Source organism: Ursus americanus, chromosome 21, assembly GCF_024610735.1.
Source record: "Ursus americanus isolate L20-20 chromosome 21, mUrsAme1.1.p, whole genome shotgun sequence".
Taxonomy (NCBI): domain Eukaryota; kingdom Metazoa; phylum Chordata; class Mammalia; order Carnivora; family Ursidae; genus Ursus; species Ursus americanus.
In genome coordinates, this window is record NC_142147.1 from 14,725,474 (window position 1) to 14,743,715 (window position 18,242).

Here is an 18,242-nt window from a genome sequence, read left to right on the forward strand (position 1 = left end):
GCCTCAGCTTAAATGTTCTTCTGCTTTCCCCTCCCACTCCCCAGCACACCCCCTCCAGGCTCCCTATCTGAGGAAGGAAGACATAATCCTCCCCGGGGTCCCCTGTCATTCAGTTCATGTCTGCCACCAGGTAGTGAGCTGGGATTCCCACCAAATCAAGGCTTTAAGCTATGAGGCATGGCCTTGTACGTGTGCCCCTCCAGCAGGGTCTGTAATTTCCATGGTTTTTTGGTGCCTCTTAGTTGCCCACAATGCTCATTCCATCCCTGATCCTAGGCAGCCCCATTGGCCTCCCAAGTCAGGTATCAGAATTCTCCCTTCTCAGGGCCAAGCTCAGGCAGGGAGGCTCAGGTAGATATTCCCCTTGTTTCTCAAAGTCATGTTCGGGACAGTCTTGCTTGTGTATTTAATTCCGTGTTCATTGTCTGTCTCAGCCCCACTAGAACATCAGCTCCGTGACAGTAGGCCCCTGTCAGGCTTCTCCTTGATGTGTCCCCAGCACCCAGAGCAGAGCCTGACACATACAGATGTTCAATGAACGTTTATGAATGAATGAATGAATGAATGAATGAATGAATGAATGATAAGGACAAAAGGAGCCTCACAGGCCCAGCCCATAAACAGAAGGCAGAGGGCTTGGATTCTGTCCCCAAAGGAGCCTACTCCTCTCTCTGTGCCCAGATACCCACCCCCCAAAGCAGCCCATATAAAGAGAACAGAGGGAGGTAGACCAGATGTCTACAACAATGTTGGCTCCATTTCTTCTGCTATGTTCTGCATAGTTCAATTAATGAAATAAGAGGATTGATGGAACAGTGAGCTGTGTTCCAAGGCTAGGTGAGATTATGACTCTTTTCTTCACATTAAAATCAGAGAGCCCTCAATTGGCCATATCTAGCCATCTCTGTTATGATAGGCTTTTTACTTTGGCTGAGAAAGTCCTCAAGGACCCATGGATGAGAGCAAAGATTAACCAAGAAAAAAGAACTATCTCCCACTCCAACCACCTCAGGAGAAGCACTGGCAGCTCCCCTGCAGCTTGAATGCTGTCATTCACAAAGCAATGCACTGCACTTCACAGTTTGCCTACAGCTGTACACAAGACCTCTCTGTTACCTGGCTCAGGTTGTACAAAACCAACTTTAATCATGCAACAAATTTATATCAAGAAGCATAAAAATGTGCACAAACTTGACCAGGATTCCCACTTTTAAGAAAGGAGCCCAAGGACAGAAAGAAGCCCAAAGAGATGTCCATAGCTCCATTATGGACAGTGCCCAAAAAAGAAGGTATTTGTTAAGTTCATTCTGGCACACAGAAACAGAGGAATGTCAGATGTGGTCTCAAATGAATTGTGATCCAAATCACCCCTCCAGGTAAAACCATACAAAAGCATGGGCCCATAGACAAGGTATGAAGAGAAGGCAGTAAAATGAAATCACTATCTAGCGTGGTGGGGAGAGGGATGCTTATTTTTCTAGGGTTTTTTGGTTACTATCTCCATTCCATTATTTTAATAATAAAACAAGGGGGTGGAAATTAGCCTTGTCACATTTATGACCCCCCTTCTATACTTCTGTACTTGGGACAGGACTCCCTTGGAAAACTCCTTATAGAATCCTAAACCAGGGTTGAGGACCAGGAAGTGGGGCCATAGTCCCAGTTCTGACACTAAGTCAATGAGTGACCTTGGGCCAGCTGCTTTCCCCACTCTGGCCTCAGTCTCCCCAAACAGACAGGTGGCCTTGTGCTGCGAAAAGCCCAAAAGCAGCATAGAAGGTGACCTTTCAGTTCCTGCGGCAGATCCCGGGATGGTGAGGGTGTCGGATTTGGCAGGAGAAGGTGGTGGCAGCTCGGGTGATGGTGGGTTCTCCACGATGAGGGGGTGGCTGTCTGCATCAGCGTCTTCCACCTGTACTTCGGGGTGCTCTTTTGTAGCAGGCACTTGGAGAAGGGAAGGAGAGGACAGTCAGAGAGAGAGAGAAAGAGAGAGAGAGAAGCTGGGTCCTAAGGGCCTTGCTCTGTTCCTGATAAAGCCATAGCAAGCACGTTTGGAGGGGCCTCTGGCTGCCTTACCTTCCAGTGCGGCCCACGGGAAAGCTCCATGCAGGGGGTGCAAGAATGCAGAGCCTGGGGGCCTCTGAGGGCCTTGGCCACCCCAGACACCAACCCAGGAGCTGCAAAAGAGCCATGACACCATCGAAGCCACAGGTGCCCCTGAGCACGGCGTGGAGTCCAGCTCTCCAGTGAGACTGGTTTCCCTGGGCCTAGTGCAGCCTCAAAGACCTGGGGTTTGGCCGGATTGGGGGTTGGGGTTGGGCGGCAGCACCCAGAGAGGGCAGGGGGAGGCTGTGAGAGCCCAAGTCAGAGTGCCTGGCCTAGCAGAGTCTCAGCTGCTTCCCCTTGCTGGGCCTCAGTTTCCCCATCCCAAGGTAGGGGTGACAAAGGCACACGACCTCACACTCTTGAAGGGCCTCAAATGGAGACACTGGGCCATTTCTTGCAATCAAGGATACCAGCCTGTCCTTGTAGTGTGTGTCACCCCTGTTTGGGAATCTGTCTCCTTGTTTCCAGACACTCCAGGAGCCCCTGAAATTCATCAACCTAACTCTTCTTCTGACCTCTAGAGGCCTGGTGCCGGGTCCCACGTCCCAAGGACCAGGTCTGCCCTGGTGAGTCTGGGGGCGGCCCTGCCTCAGACTTCATCACCCACCCCAGGGGCTGTGGGGACAGGCCTGCCTGAGATGAAGCTCAGAGGAAGTGGAGGGGCCAATACATGGACCCCTCTCTCCGCCACACCTGGGCGGGACCACTTGCTAGCAGCCAGGCCCATTGCACCCAAAATAAGGAGAGGGAGCATTTTGAAGCCCTTGGAGACTCGACTTTCTTTTTAAATGGCCCCCATGGGGAAAAGCCAGCTCTTCACGGAATGTGGCAGAGGGAACCTAAGCAAGACCTTTGGCATTTGTTCTAAGACTTAAGCCCTGAGGGGAAGAGGATGAGCAGGAATGGAGAAGTTTGCAACATTGAAGCAAGAAGTGTTGCCAGACTGACAAGAGATCAGCGGGGCAGGGTGAGCTGGGGGCGGGGCGGCCTGTCCAAAATGCTCAGTGTCCCAGACTGCCCCCAGCGTGGCCCCCGGAGCCTCTGTGAGGCCGTCGCGGGGAGCCTGGCAGGGGGCAGGTGCTCCCCTACTCTGCCTCCCCCTGAGCAAGACTGTGCGACCTCCATCACCCTCGGGAATGGAGGAAAACTCCTAAGCCTGGTGTTTCATTTTTATAGAACGAGAATACGATTATGAAAGATAGAATAACATGGCACGATGCTATTGGTTGAGAGAACAGTCATATTTACCGGGAAGCACTTCCTACGTGCCTGCCAGCCATTCATTTCACTAAAGTCTTAGTGCTTTATATAGATTAATTCTTTCCCCCTTCCCGGCCCTTCCAGAAGGCCGCCGTTAACACTGTCCCCATTTCGTGGATAAACGAAGCACAGAGAAGTGAAGGAACCGGCCTCAGAGCCAGGACGTGGACCCAGGCAGCCCCGCTCTAGCACTTAGCCTCCTCTTGCTTCGTCCTGAGGTTGGTGACCGGCTGGCATAGAGGCCTCCGTATAAACAGAACCTCACTCCAGGCCAAGCGGCATCACTGCAGCGGGGAGAGTGTTTTTCCCACGGGCTGCCACGCCTTATCCACAGTATCTCACATCATCGCGGGCCATACCACCATGGCCACATCAGCCCACTGTCCCAGAATGGCCGTGGGACTATTTCCCCAAGTGTGGGGCTCCCGGGGACCAGGGAGGACACAAGATGACTTTGGATGGCGCAGACAAGGCAAAGGGAACGTGTGATGAGAAGATGCCTCTGATCTCAACTCTCTCTGGATCTGGAATGCACAGAGACGGAGTCTCGGCCTGGGGCTCCCCCCGCCTTAACGCCGCTAGGACACAGCCGAATTCCCCTCTGGGGCTAAGAGGGCAGGTCTGGGGGTGGGGGGAGGGTGCCGACAGGTCATTGCCCTTCACTAAAACTACCAGCATGACTTTGTTTTCAGTTCATTTGTGGTTATTCCTATTTATGCCTTCTAGGCATGGCAAGCAATGCTGGTTTCCCACTGGAATAGTATGGTCAAGGTTCCTGATTGAATAAGCTTAATTAAATTTAAAAAATGAATCCACTGAAAGAAAAACAGCAAGCCAATAAAAGTAGAATTGGTACAGAATATAGCACAAGTTGGGAAGGGATCTGTGGGGGGTGGAAATTGGGGGATGCTTGGGAGTAAGTAGATGGAGGGCTTGCCCAGAAGACCAAGCCTGGGGGTGTCAATCCTTGCTGTGGGGGTGATCACCCCCACTCTGTGCGTATCGCAAGCTGGGAAGAGAGGACTGTGGTGGATCATTCTCATGAAATGTTCAGTTCTGCTGTCTACTGACCTCACAGGCAACCTTGGACACTATCCCCCAAAATAAACAAATGAAAAGGGAAGGCAGACGGGTCTGGCTTGAGTCAAAGCAGAGTGACAGGGGCTGGTCCGGAGGCACTCCGCTGTCCCTGAGCACTTTGTCATCAGGAAGCAAGCAGTAGGAGCCCAAAGGTTGTCACAGAAACCTTGTCACATCGAAACAGATCTAGAATGGCCCTCCTTCTTCACTGGCCCCTAAGGATGTCTCCCCCCGCCCCCGTCTGCCTACGGACACCTGGGGGCCTCTCCTTTCCTGAAATTGGATTTGCTGGGCAGATATCAACTCTCCTCAGAAAATCCAGCTCCCAGAAAATCCTCAAGGTCAGTAGGATTCTGTCTGAAATGGGTCCCCACGTCCTTCTTCTGCTCCATTTCCCTCAATTTATTCTCTTCCTCTACCCAAGTCTTTTAGCCTAGAGATTATAGTAATTTGTTTAAATTAGGGTGTGACTGACTACCTGTAAAAAAAAAAAATGATGATCTGCAGAAAGTAATGTTTAACCCAAAGAAATTAATTGCTAATTGTGGGATTTTAGGTACAGAGATAAGGGGACTAATACCCCTTAAGTCACCACAAAGCAAGATGAAGGCAATGATCAACAGAGGAAGAGGGGGTGGTTTTCCACAAGTTCAACCGGTAATCCCACACCTCGACCATGGCACCCAGCAGGGAACAGCCCAGGCCATGCAGAAGCCCACACCACAGGCGCGAGCATGCTGGCGGCACGAGGTCACGCTACCTAGGCGACGGATGGAACTCCTGGTCTCCTTGGCGAAGCTGGAGTTGGACAAGGTCGTCCTCCGGGAGATGAGGACAGGGATGCGGGTGATTGAGGGGCGGTAGCTGGGCACATTGGGGAGGTGCTCCGCCAGGGTTGGAGGAGCAAGCCCTGGGGCCACCTGGCCAGGTGGCTGGTCCTGGACCAGGCGATTCAACTCCACGTCCTGGCCTGGTTGAGCCATGGTGCTGGGGCCAGAGGGACTCAGGCAGATGTGGGACCCTGGGGACTGCAACCAGGAACACAGGGTTGGAGGAGACAGGGGAGGTGGGCTCCGCCCCACCAGCATCAACTCGGACCAGCCCGGTGACCGCCTGCTCTTGCAGCCACCACACCCGAAGCCCGAGCATCGTTCGTGTCCCTGGAGTCAACGTCGAAAACATCACCAAGTCATGTTGGCTGGTCTACTCGGCAGCTCTGAGGGACAGCATCAGGCCCCCCAACTTCTTGTGTTCTGTTAACCAACCACCAGTAACATTTCCCACCTCAGACAGAAAAAGTTAGAATCAAAGAACCCCCACCTCCTGGACTCAAACATTCCTAGCCTGGTCGGATTTTCCATCCCAAAGAAACCCTGGAGCTCAATGAATTTCACTTCCTCCCGAACAGAAGCAGGAACTTTCCCTGGGCTTCTCATTGGAATCACCTGGGGACACTTGGAAATATCTGATTTTTTTAAATCTCCCCAAATGATTTTGATGTGCAGACATGTTTGCAAACCAGGGCTCGAGGCCATCGCCTCTCAAACACTAATGTGCAAACCAGTCCCGGGGGATCTGGTTATAACGTAGAACCTGGCTCAGCAGGTCTGGGGTGGGGCCTGGGATTCTGTATTTCCAACCTCCCAGGTGACCCCAAAGCTGCTGGTTCTAGGGCCACACTTTTGAGTAGCGGCAGACAAAGGGCCATGCCTGTGTTTCTCAGAGTGTGGTTCCCAGGCCACCCGCTCTCTAACGAGCAGGGGCGGGTGGAGAACAAGCCCCACAGAACCTGAGTCAGCATCGGGGTGACCCCAGTCTTATTCACCTGTGTGGGGTGCAGACTTAGCAGCTTTCCTACAGATAATGTGTTGAAGTGCACAAAAGGTGCTTTTCAGGGGCGCCTGGGTGGCTTAGTCGGGTAAGCGCCTGCCTTTGGCTCAGGTCATGATCCCAGGGTCCTGGGATTGAGCCCCACGTTGGGCTCCCTGCTCAGTGGGGAGTCTGCTTCTCCCTCTGCCTGCCGCTCCCTGCTTGTGTGCTCTCTCTCTGACAAATAAATAAATACAATCTTAAAAAAAAGAAAAAAGGTGTTTTTCAAAGACCAGGTAGGGAGCAAGCTTGGGACACCTGGGGTCAGGACACCTGCGTCCAGTCCCGTGTCAGTCTCAGGCTGGCTGGGACAGGAGCATCATGGTCCCCCTTACAGCCTCCTGCCTCCGTGCTGCACGGTGTTGGGTACCTTTGACACTGTGCCCCCCTACTCTGCCCCACGGCCCTGTGAGGTAGGTACTACGATTGCTCCATCTTTCTGGATTTGGGGGCCACAGTTAAGAGAGGTCACACACCTGGCTCCAGGTCCCACAGCAAGGAGGAGGCAGGAGCCTAGAGCGAGATGCAGGTCTGTGCCCTTCACCGCTCAACCCCTTCCTGCCCACTTGGAGCCTCAGGTTTCTCATCCATGAAATGGTCTGTCTGCCTCACAGCGTGGCTTGGGGAACATGGAGGCCCGTAAGGCCAGGGCTCCATGTCTGTCTGTCTCGGGGTCCCCAGCCTGGCTATCCTCGACTCCCCTAGTCTCTGCCACACCCACCCTGGAGTTTTCGGGTTTGGCAAGAAATAATAACCAAGGACCTGTGCTGGGTACAGCCTGGACATCTGAGCAGTAAGGGAAAGCTCATCAAGACACATGGGGTCTCGGACAGGCCCTTAGCAAGCCGGGTCCCGATTTTCACTCAGAAATGCTACATTTCAGCCACACCCTCCCTAGATGGTAGTCCGGGGAGCTGCGTTCCCAGCGAGAGTGGCAGGAGGGGCTGACCGGGAGTGGGGTTTCCACAGGCCTGCTGGAGTCCCGGGAGCCTGCAGCAATTCCCCTGGGGCCTCTGAAACGCATCACCAAGCTCTGATAATGTGGCCCCAAGATGCAGACGATGGCTTTCGCCTGAGGATGAGACAGGTGCAGGGGTGTGGGGACGGTAGGGATGGAGGGAGAGGGGCTGAGTGCCCTTGTCCCCAGGCATCCCCAGCCTGCAAGTATCATCAATGCTCTGTGCCCTCCCCCCACAACACACCTACCTTCTGGGCTGACAGTTGCGGCCTCCTCCTGCAGCTCCTGTTGGAGACAGGGGAGGGGAAACAGAAGCTGGATCTTCAAGGCCCCTCCTCGCCCCAAGCCAGCCCACACCCTGTGGGGAGATCTGTCTTCAAGAGTCCTCCCTGATTCTACTCCTTGCCCTGCCTGACTGGCCAGGCCCTGCCACCCCACCTGCTGGGGCATCCAGGGAGGCGGCCCCCACCATGCAGAAGGGAGGGCACCCAGGAGCCCTGGGCCCCAGCGCCTGGACTTGGCACAGATGGAGGGGTGTTCTCATGCAGCCCTGTGCATGTGGGGACCAAGCAGCCGCCACAGCTCTCCCCACCTGGGCGCCGCACTTCACAGGGACAACAGTGTGGGACACCCTGGGGAGGCGTTTTTAGCCCCATTTTACAAAAGTGGCCACTGAGGCCCAGAGTGGGGAGGTGACTCGTCCAGAGTCACACAGCCATGTGAGGACTGGCGTGCAGGCCCAGCTGCTCCCCACCCATGGCCATGTCACTCCAGGCCCTCCCTGACACCACCTGACCCCTGGTATAAGCCAGGCCCTGCAGTACCCACCACCCTGCTCCCCTCTGTCCAGTGGGGATCTCACCAGCTGAAAATCCCCCTGTAAACAAAGTAGACAAAGCCCGCCCAGGCCTCAAAGGGAGTCGGGTACCAGGCCTGGTGCTGCTCCGTACCTGGTGCGAGGCCCTCTGGGGCTGCGTCCTGCCTACTCTGCTCGGATGCTCGCCAGCCTGTGCCACCAGACAGCTATCCAGCAGGACACTGTGACCCCAAGAGGAGAGGAGGAAAGGGCTAGTGTTAGGGGCATTAGACATTTCCTGAGCCCTGCCCACCGAGAGCCAGCCCCTGTGCTGGGAGCTGGTGCACAAAGATGGCCAAGAACAGGTCCTCACCCTCATGAGGCTTCCCACGTGGGGCAGGCAGACCACCGTTGTGCCTAGGGAGGAGGCCTGCCCAGAGAAGGTGGCCTCTGGGCTAGACCTCAGGGACAATGAGTTGACTATGAGGAATAGGTGAGGAAGGGTGTCCAGGAAGGGGGAAGAGCATGTGCAAAGAAAAGCATGGTGGATGGTTTGAGGAGCTGTCCTCTGGGGCGTGGGACCAGAGGGTACTGGATAGTGTTCAAATGTACTCCCAGCTTTTCCCCTCCGCAAGTCTCCAGGTGACGTTGGTGATGCAGGCAGGGCAGGGAGTATGAGAAAAGTGAGGCCCAGAGAGGTGATCTGACCTGGCCAAAGTCACACAGCAGACTGTCTGACATCATAGAGATCTCGAATGCAGGCCCTGGTTCTTTCCAGGCCACGAGATCAGAGCCACACTTCAGCGCTGAGGTTTCAGGGGTCCCTGGCCCAGGCTGCAGGCATACGCAGGTGACGGGGACCAGAGGTGCAGAGAGGCCTATGGCCCAATTAGAGAACGTGCACCCATCTGAGTCGGCAACCCCACTTGGCTTGGAAAATCTTCCGATTTTCAAGAGGAGCCTGAACTACATGTTTTAAAGGTGGAATCTCTAATCTTTGGATGCTGATAATTAATCCAATTTAATAGGCTCATAGCAATACATAGATAAACAAAAAAGCCGGTTTACAGGTTAAATTGGCCCCTTCAATGCCCATGTGTGGCCTCTGGGTTAAAATGGTGACTCAGATCCAGGGGCCAATGGGACTGTTGTAGTTAGAATTGGATCCTGGTTCCTAGTGGCCCACCCCGCCCCGCAGACCTCTGTCAGCGAGGACTCATGGAGGGTGACCTGCAGTGTCTACCGTTCAGAAAACTTGGATTCATCATCTCCTGCCCAGAGGACTAAGCCTCAGCCCTCCCAAGGTGGGTGAAGATGTGGGGACAGCATTGCAGCCCCCGTCAGTTTGGAGCTAGCGGCCTGGGAGCATGACTCAGTCGGTGATCACACGGTCACAGCAGCCCCCACGGGCTGTGGCTCCCCACATCCTCACCCAGACTACCCTGAGAGCCCATCCCAGGGTGGTCCCATCCCAGCTCAGCAGTCGAAGGCACAGAGAGGGCAGATGGCCCGTCCATGGTCACACGGCTGGCATAAGGCAAGCCCAGATAAAACACGGATCTCTCTGACCCCACGGCCATATACGCGACACTTGGCTGTCTGCCCCCGAGCGTCTACATGGCCCCATGTGACACAGAGGAGTGAGGCAAGTGTGCTGAGGCCCCGAGCACCCAACTCTCTTCATTTCCCTTCACTAACACAGAGCTATTTCCATCGTAAGGCGCCTCAGCTGTCAGGGTCATCCCCCCCACCCTGCCCCGGAAGAAACAGGTTTTCATAAAGAGATTCAAGTCACAAAAGCAAGGGCACATGATAACTTTCCAGGGGACTGAGCGCTTTAGCCTTCATGGGCCTATTTGTCCTTGAAAATAAAAATTATATTCTGGCACCGCCCGTATGTAAGATTCAATATTATATATATTCTCTTCCACAGAAAAGTTCATTTTGGGGTCTGACATTAAAAGAAATTAAAATGTGCTTGAAGGCCCCTAGATGTGTGACGGGAACCACGCCCTTCCCCGTTCTCAAAGCACAAAGGCCCAGGACATGAACATCCGCAGCCCCGTCTGGGACTGCCCGGCGTCTTGCTCATTCCAGAATCAGGCCAGGACAGCGCTGGATGGCCCCAAGCACGTCACTGGGAAGCCCTCAGGCTGCCTCTCTTTGCCCATCTGTCAAATGGGTAGGACTTGCTCAGCCTGTCCAGCCGGACTTATTTGAGGGAGGTCAGAAGGGCCAGTGAGAATCTCATGAAAAAGTCAAAAATGACATCCCATGTCTGGTGTCCTCCTTGACCCTCCATCTCTCGACGCCGATAAGCGACTCTCCTTGCGTGCGGCACCAAGTGTTTGCTTCGCTCCCAGCTCTGCGCCTGCTGGCAGCGCACCCCTGCACATGGAGGGGACCATGTCTGAGCCCCCGTTCTCTCGTCTGGGAAACAGGATGAATAATCAGTGCCCAGAGTCCAGCACGGACACGATGTGTGAGGCAAATGGCCGCTGTTGTCATGATTGTTCTCGTCATTATTATTACTAATAGTAGAGGAGGCAGCATCCTGCAGGGTTATGATCACCCACGTGGATTGGGGAACACCTTACACAAACATCTCTGGCTATCAAGACACCTAACGAGCCCTCCCGTGGCCCTGCCAGCACCACCAGGGGCTGCTTTGGGAGCTCCATACCCAACGTCATGTTGCCCCTGATCGGTCCCCTCTTGCCCATCCCAGAAGCCACAAGCCAGCAACTTCTAGAAACCTCCCCAATCCCAGGGGGTTTCCAAGCGGAGATCAGACAGACGGGCTGAGGTGGGTACCCCTGGAGGGCCTCTCCCCCCGGCCATCCAAGTTAAATGTGCAGGGAGTAGCCAAGAGATGGCCATCCCGCTCCCTGTCTCCCAAGTCACCTGGCGGGCTACACCCCTAAGCTAAGGTCCTCAGTACACTCCTCACCAGATACCCCAACCCTGAAAGAAAGAAGGGAGCCCTTAGGAAGGAGCAGCCACCTACTTGGGTCTCGCCGTCTTTGCCAACAAGAACGCCCATGATGCAGGAGGTCAGCTGGGGGCGATGACATTCATCCCAAGCCCCGGGGTCGGGTGCACACGGGTAGACAGTGGGAAAGCCCCGGCCCAGCCCCAAGCCTGCCAGGCCAGCTCTGGAGCCAGTGTGGCTCGGGTCGCGGATGAGCCACTGATCCTTCCTGCTTCTAATCAGATTGAGGGGATGTGCAGGGAACTCTGCAGAAATGCCCCCAGGGAGGCCAGGTGGGGACCAAAAGGCTGCAGTTGCTAGGAAAAGCCGAGCCGTTGCCGGCAGAGACCAGGTCGCTAGGCGACCGTCTGCCTGTTACCAGGGCCCGCGCGCGTCATCAGTAACCCCTGTGCCTCCGCGAAGCTGGCCAAGAGCCCCCTCCCCCAGCCAGTGACAGCCCAGTCCACCTGCCCATGCTGCACCCCCTCTGGCCCCGGCGCGGGCATCACTCACTCTATCACCCAGTGCCCTTGTCCCGACCTAGGGCCTCGGGCCCCAAAGTTTGAAACTCTGGGTAAACATTTATGTGAATACGTGTGTGTCTGCGGCATTTGTGGGTGACTCTATACATGTGCTTGTGTGCATGGGCACCCGTGCAGGGCGTAGCGTGCCCACGTGCAAGTGTGTATCAGTGTGCCTGCGTGTGCACGTTTGTGTGTGCGTGTGCATGTGTGCAGGCTGCGTGCAGGTGCAACTGTGTGCAAACCTGCCCGTGACCCAGCGTGCACGTCAGTATCTGTGTGTGTGTGTACCTGTGTGTACGGTGCACTGAGAACACGTGTGTACTTGGTGTGTGTGCATGTGTGTGAGCACACTAACTCACTGGCCTCCGAGGTGGAAAGCAGACAGCAGACGGGGCTGCACTAACGAGGCTGGGCCACACCTAAGTCTTCACCCAGGAGAAGGGGTGTCACCTGTCAGTGAGAGCAGCCTGGCTCTGGGGGACCCAGAGGGCAGAATTCGGACCAGGCTACAGAAACCATAGGGACACATGCTTATTTTTGGTGGAAGAAATACTTTCATAAGTCAGAGGTGTATAAGGATGGGATGGACAGCCCTCAAGAGGTTGTGAGCTCCCCATCACTGGAGGCAAGCAAGTAGCTGTGTGGCCTCCTGCCAAGGATGAAAAAATTATATGTGAACTAGGGAAAGGTGGACTAAGAGCAGAAGCCACCGAGCAGGCCTCCAGCCCGGAAGTCCTGCGTTGGTCTCACTGTGTAACTGTTTCCTGCCTGGGTCTGTAAGTGACCCTCCGTGGGGACAAGAACATCAATGACCTCTGATGGGGCGCCCACTGAGTGCCATGCCCTGCTACGCCCGCTACACAGCTGGCCTTGTCACCACTCCACAGGGGTTGTGCGTGTTCCCCTTCCACAGACGCGGAGGCAGGAGCTCTGTGCGGTGTGCGCCTGCACAGGTCACTCTGTCAGGAGGAGCGGAGTCCATGTCTCAGGCCAGGGAGGAAGGGTGTGGGCCAGGGGGCACCACAGAGGGCTCAGTGATCCAGGGGGCACGCAGAGGGCCCAGGGAGTAATGCAAGGGACAGATTAAATCCCTTAATGGGGCAGTCTGGCCTGCCGCATGATAACAGCCTTCTCACAGCTCTCCCTGCCTCAGTCTCCCCACAGTGCAGCTGCCACATCATGCCACTGCCCTGCTCATGAAACTTCAATGGCTCCCCATTGCTTCCGGGAGAGCAAGTCCAAGCTTTCACAATCCGGCCGCCCCCATCTGAAGCACTGTCTCCCCCCACTTCCACCAACTGCATTGTCACTGTCCCTGGACATGCGGGCTGCTTTTGAGGCTCTTCAAAACCCCCAGGCTCTACACTCTTCTTGCCTCCCACTCCCCTCATTGGCACCTCCTCATCAGGCCTTTCTGGTTCCTCAAACCCTGGCTGTGATCTGGCCTTTGGGCCTTTCCTCTGCCCACGCTGGCTCCCCCAGCAGCTCCACCAGCCCCATGGTTTCCAGTTCCGTCTACGTGACCAGACTCCTACTTCACATCTCCAACCTCTCACCCCCAACTCCACACTCAGGCCCAACTGCCTGCTCTTCATCTCCCCATGGGTCCCCCTCTCTAGCTGTCCTTCTGTCCATCCCACGTTGCTAAAAATCTTCTCCCTCTTAGTGGTCTTTTTGTGTTATTGTTGAAAGACGTTTGACCTGGAACGTTGTGGAAATTTTAGATGCGTGTTGATTTGATGCGTTTGTAGATAATATGATTGCCACCGTGGGGACAATTAGCACCTCCATCGTGTCACATAATTATCATTTCTTTTTAGTGGTCGGAATAATTAAGATCTAGTCTCTTATCAAGTTTGATGATTTTAACTTTTAGTGGTTTCTGATCCCCATTCTTAACCGTTATTGTAGCTGACTTCTCTGTGTGTTCATGTGAAGTCTTCATGAATCTGGACAGAGAAGCAACCATTCCCGGGCAGGAGGACAGAATTCAGGGCGGCCTTCGCGGTGTCAAAGGCACCCATGGGACTGTTGCAGGCGGGGTGGAGGGGGACACAGCCCGGTGCTTTGGCTTTGTTCATGACGGGGCTGTGAGTGCACTGCATGGGCCCCTTCACTCCTCCATCCATGCATTCAGTGACATTTATTGGGCGCCAAGGATCTAGGGACATGGGAGTGAGAGCAACAGACAAAACTCCCTCACCAAGGAGGCTGCATTCTGGGGTGTGTGTGTGTGTGTGTGTGTGTGTGTGTGTGTGTAGGCGTGTGGGAGGCTGTTAAGTGGTGGGCAATAAGTGTCCTTGGTTATTATGAGCACAGTGGGGGACCCCCAGCTTCCCCAGCCTCTCTGGTCAGTACCCGGCAGCACCCAGTACAGAACAAAGGAAGGAGCTCCCCCACCCCAGAAACCCGGCTGCCACTCGCTGCAACCCCTCCCTGGGTCATCCTCCAGGGGAAGACGGAGAACACACAAGCGCCTTACTTCGGCTCCTCCTCCTCTTCTTCCTCTTCCTCTCCATCCTCCTCCTCTTCTTCTCTCTCCTCTTGAATCCGAGGCAGCTCCCTGAGTTGAGGTCAGAAGCAGGAGGTGAGGCCCCCTGCAGCTCCACCCCAAGTCCACCTCCTGTCCCCATTTTCAGGAAGATGTCCCATGACCCCTGAGACCAGACCTGAACTTCTCCACCAAGGCTTGACCCAGGGAACCCCACCAGAGCAGCCTCGGGCTCCCTCCAGCAGCAAGGCCTCCTCATGGCCAAGGGCCTGGCCCAGCCCCTACCATCCTAGTGGCAATCCTAGGTCAGCCCTTGAGCCTCTCTGAGCCTCAGTTTCCCCACCTTCACAAGTAGATCATGGACCTGATGACCTGAGACCTTCCAGCTCGAGAGGCTATCACCAAGATCACTAGTGGGAACAAAGATCATGATGTCCCTACAGAGGGCAAGGGGGCAGTCATTACCACCGTTACAAGTTCCCATGGAAATTTATGGAAATTTCTAGAAATTTATCCTGCACACCTACTCATGTGCCTATGTAAATTTCTAGAAATTTATCCTGCACACCTACTCATGTGCCTATGTAAGGACATCTGTGCCAGAGTGTTTGTTGCAAAATTGTTTATAACAGAACTTCAGTATCATAAATGTCCACTCACAGTGGGCAGATTAGATCAATTCTGGCACATTCACACAACAGAATATCACACAGTTGTAAAAAAAAAGAAAGAAAAAGAAAAACGGTGGATGATCTTTCTATGCACAAGGTGGAAAGACCTCAAGGTACAGCTAGGTAGGTGCATGTGATATGCTATTTTCTGCGCAAAAAAAAAAAAAAAAAAAAGGAGGGGGAACCATGCTTGTAAACGTTCAGATGCTCCCTGGACTGGTAGGCACTGTTTCTGTCCACAGACAGAGGGATAGAAGTCTGGCATAGGGAGGAGGAAAAAGTGGAGGCGGGTTTGGTTCCTGTTCTATACCCTTTGGTACCTTTGGGATTCCCTACCGTGTGCCTGTTTTCTTCCCAATCATTTTTTCCAGGGCTTTCTCTGGCTCCCACCTGGGCATCTCCTCCACGGCCTCGTTCTCCTCTTCGTAAGCTGGAGCTGCCTCTGAGCCCTGCAGGCCAGTGCCACCGTCCTGATGCTCGTCCTCCTCCCAGTGAGGGTCAACCTCCTCTAGGACGAGATCGGGCTCCTCTTGGCCTCCAGGGAGGATGCAGACTGCAGGCGACATAGGATGCGGGAGAGAATGAGCTTGGACCTCTGAGTCCCAGGGACCACATGGGGGGCCTTGGCCATCACCCACCGCGAGCCAGCTCTCAGCCAAGCAGCAGAAACAGCAGCATTATTCAGGGTGATAGCACTGATCAGATCAGTGGTAAAAGGACAAGCTGAAACCCATGATCATTCACCCTGTCTCCTTCCAGTTGTTTCCCCTCTCCTTCTCCTCTCGAGCTAGAGCTTCGATTACAGTTAGCCCTTATGTCCCCGTGGGCCTCCTTCTTGGAAGTTTGCACAAAAACAGAACCACAGCACTACAGGTGATATGAAAGATCTGGGCTCAGGGACCGCCTTGGCATGTGCAGGTGCAAGGTGGCCTGGACTGTCCTGTGAGATTCAGAGAGGGCCTGCCCCTGCCTGTTCTCTAGATGCCGCCCACTGGTGACAGCATACTACATGTTCCTAACCTCAAAATCCGCTTCCAGAAGTCTTCCCCTCCTGGGCCTAGAGGCTCCAACTTCCAAAGAGATTGGCTTTCTGGTAGAGGTGGTCCCACCTTCACATAGGAATTGGTCACTTTCACTATTTCTCCATATACCCAGGTCCCTGACAATGCAAACAGTGTGGGGTTGTGAGCTTGGCAGAAGTGGGCATAGGGGAGACTCGTCAGGAACCTAAGCCCCCAACAAGCAAGAGAAAGGGGGGAAGAGGGGAGATTGCCTGGATCCCAGGTGTTCCCAAAAAGCTCCACAGTCTTGGTTGGCCCTTCAATCAAGCATGAAATTATGAACAGTGACTTTAAATGGGAATTGGTCTCATGTCTTACCCTGAGACTAGGAATTATTGCTCATGGTGTAGAAAAAATATATATATAATGGCAGCTGCACTGATTGAGCACTTACTATGTGCTTGGCCCTGTACTTATGATATACATGGATTAACTCAACGAGTCCTCACACCAACCTTTCGAGGCGGGTCATTGTTACTTTCCATTTTATTTCCCTCTTTTATATTATTCCCCATTTTATCGATGAGCAAACTGAGACCCAGGTGAACACCTTCCTTTCCAGGGTGCTTCCCATGTGCCAGGCTCGGGCTGTCTGCTTTCTGAGAGCTGCCTCTTCCGGCTCCCGCCTCCTGGCTCCCAAACACAGACATTGTCCTGCCTCACAGAGGACGGATCAGCCTGCCCTCCAGGGAAGTACCCCCCACCCCGGCCATGCATCCTGAACTAGCTAGCCTTTTCCACACCAGTCCTGGCTCCTCCAGCCCTACAAACAACCGTGGTGTCTGACCTGGGAGGGCCTTTCAAGCAGGACCTCGAATCCAGTGGTGGGACACATCCTGAACATCATTCTAGAACATCGTCCGGTCATGGTATAGCATCTCTGCCCTGAGCAGCCACTTGGGGTGCAAGTCCCCACCTGACATAGCAAGGGACATCCAGGGGACAGGACAACCTCTGGCCCATGAGCTCATTAGCTTTCACAACAACCCTGCTTGGGGAGAACAGTACTCTCGCCATTTGATAAACCACAGAGCCAGCTCAGAGAGGCTGAGTGACTTGTCCAAGGCCACACAGGATGTCGGAGGCATTGCCGGGTCTCCTGACTCCCTATTCCCTGATATGCTATCTTAGGAGATAAACACGTGCCATGAGTGTCTCTCTGGCATGGGTGGCCTCTCTGTAACGGGCACTGGAGGAGCCCAGCATGTGGGTCCTGAAGAGTCAATGCCATCTTTGTTTACATCCTTGCTTTCTCTTTCAACCCTTTCTTTTTAGGTACTCTTTAGTGAGCAAGCATTTTACAAGCTTTTCCTCCTTCCATAGCTTTGCCAGGCCTGTGAGCCATGCTCTATACTGTCTCATGTGACAGCTCAAAGATTCTGTGGCTCTGAGAAAAGGATGGTGACCAAGCACTGGACAGGACGGGCAGGCACAGGGTACTCTGCCACGCTGACTGGGGCAGGGTTCTGAGACCCTCTCTGTAAGCATCCGATTCACAGCTCTCCTGGCTTTTCCAGGGCCCCACCCTTGGGTCACAGATGGGGCCACCCAAGCACTGTGGGTGCTTGAGCTCCCACAGAAACCCCTGCCCCATCCGGGGCTGAAGCTTTGCTCCTGGAGTCCCTCCCTGTCACACCACCTCCTGGCCAGCATCCTCTCTGCCAGCCTCAGGTGTCCCTCAGGGCAACTGAATGGGGTTCTGACTCCAGCAGTGAAGGTCATCAGGTGCATCTGGGGAAGGAGCTCCTGTTTCCAGGATCAGCAAACAGGCAGCCTGGGGCATGGGTTCTAGGCCAGGCCCCCCACCGGATCCTGGGGTGTTGGCAAACCCAAGCTCTGGCTCATCCTCTCTGGCAGGCCTGGGTTCCAGGTGCTTTGGATGTGGCTTCGATTGCTTTCTCTGCCTCCAATGCTCAGCCTCCGAGTAGTCTTTGTGAAGGCATCCCCCTGCTCAATCACCTTCAATGGCTCCCCACTGCCTACAGTCTAGTCCCCTAAAATCAGGCCCCAGCTTTTCTAGTTTTAACGGGTACAGCAAGAACTCAGGTTTCATGGAAATACCCACCACTCTCCCTCTCCCACCTCCAGGCATTTGCTCACTTTATTCCCTCTCCCGAGTTGCCCCCCACCCGCGCCGCCTGTTTGGGACCTCAGGTGTCTCCAAGTCAAAGGCCTGTGTAGCCAGGGAGATGGTGTATGTGGGTGTGGGAGTGTGTCCCCGCCTTCGGAAGGCAGTTGCTGCTCAGACTGTCCTCACAAGCACGGTGTGTGTCCGTCACAGCCGGATAGTCCTAGATTTTGAGAGAAGCCAGGCTTTTCCTCTGCACCATCACCTCATTTTTAGATGTTGGCAACTAATTCTAACATTGAAAATCATTCCGTGCCCCAAGCACGGCCTTCTGTGAATCAGCTGGGCCCAGGGCAACTGGCTCAGTATCCCTGGCAAGCTCCTCCT

The 18,242-nt window shown here is 54.4% G+C and overlaps 1 protein-coding gene across 1 annotated transcript in view; it reads right to left on the reverse strand.

The window, feature by feature from the left end:
- The window catches only part of CNGB1 (cyclic nucleotide gated channel subunit beta 1), a 61,885-nt gene that overhangs the window by 31,824 nt on the left and 11,819 nt on the right, over positions 1-18,242 (reverse strand). The window contains exons 12-16 of the mRNA XM_045806719.2: positions 15,117-15,279; positions 14,047-14,127; positions 8,224-8,311; positions 7,522-7,558; positions 1,785-1,944 (exon numbers count right to left, since the gene is read on the reverse strand). Coding sequence (XP_045662675.2) covers positions 1,785-1,944; positions 7,522-7,558; positions 8,224-8,311; positions 14,047-14,127; positions 15,117-15,279 — 529 coding nt within the window. The remainder of the gene's footprint in view (positions 1-1,784; positions 1,945-7,521; positions 7,559-8,223; positions 8,312-14,046; positions 14,128-15,116; positions 15,280-18,242) is intronic.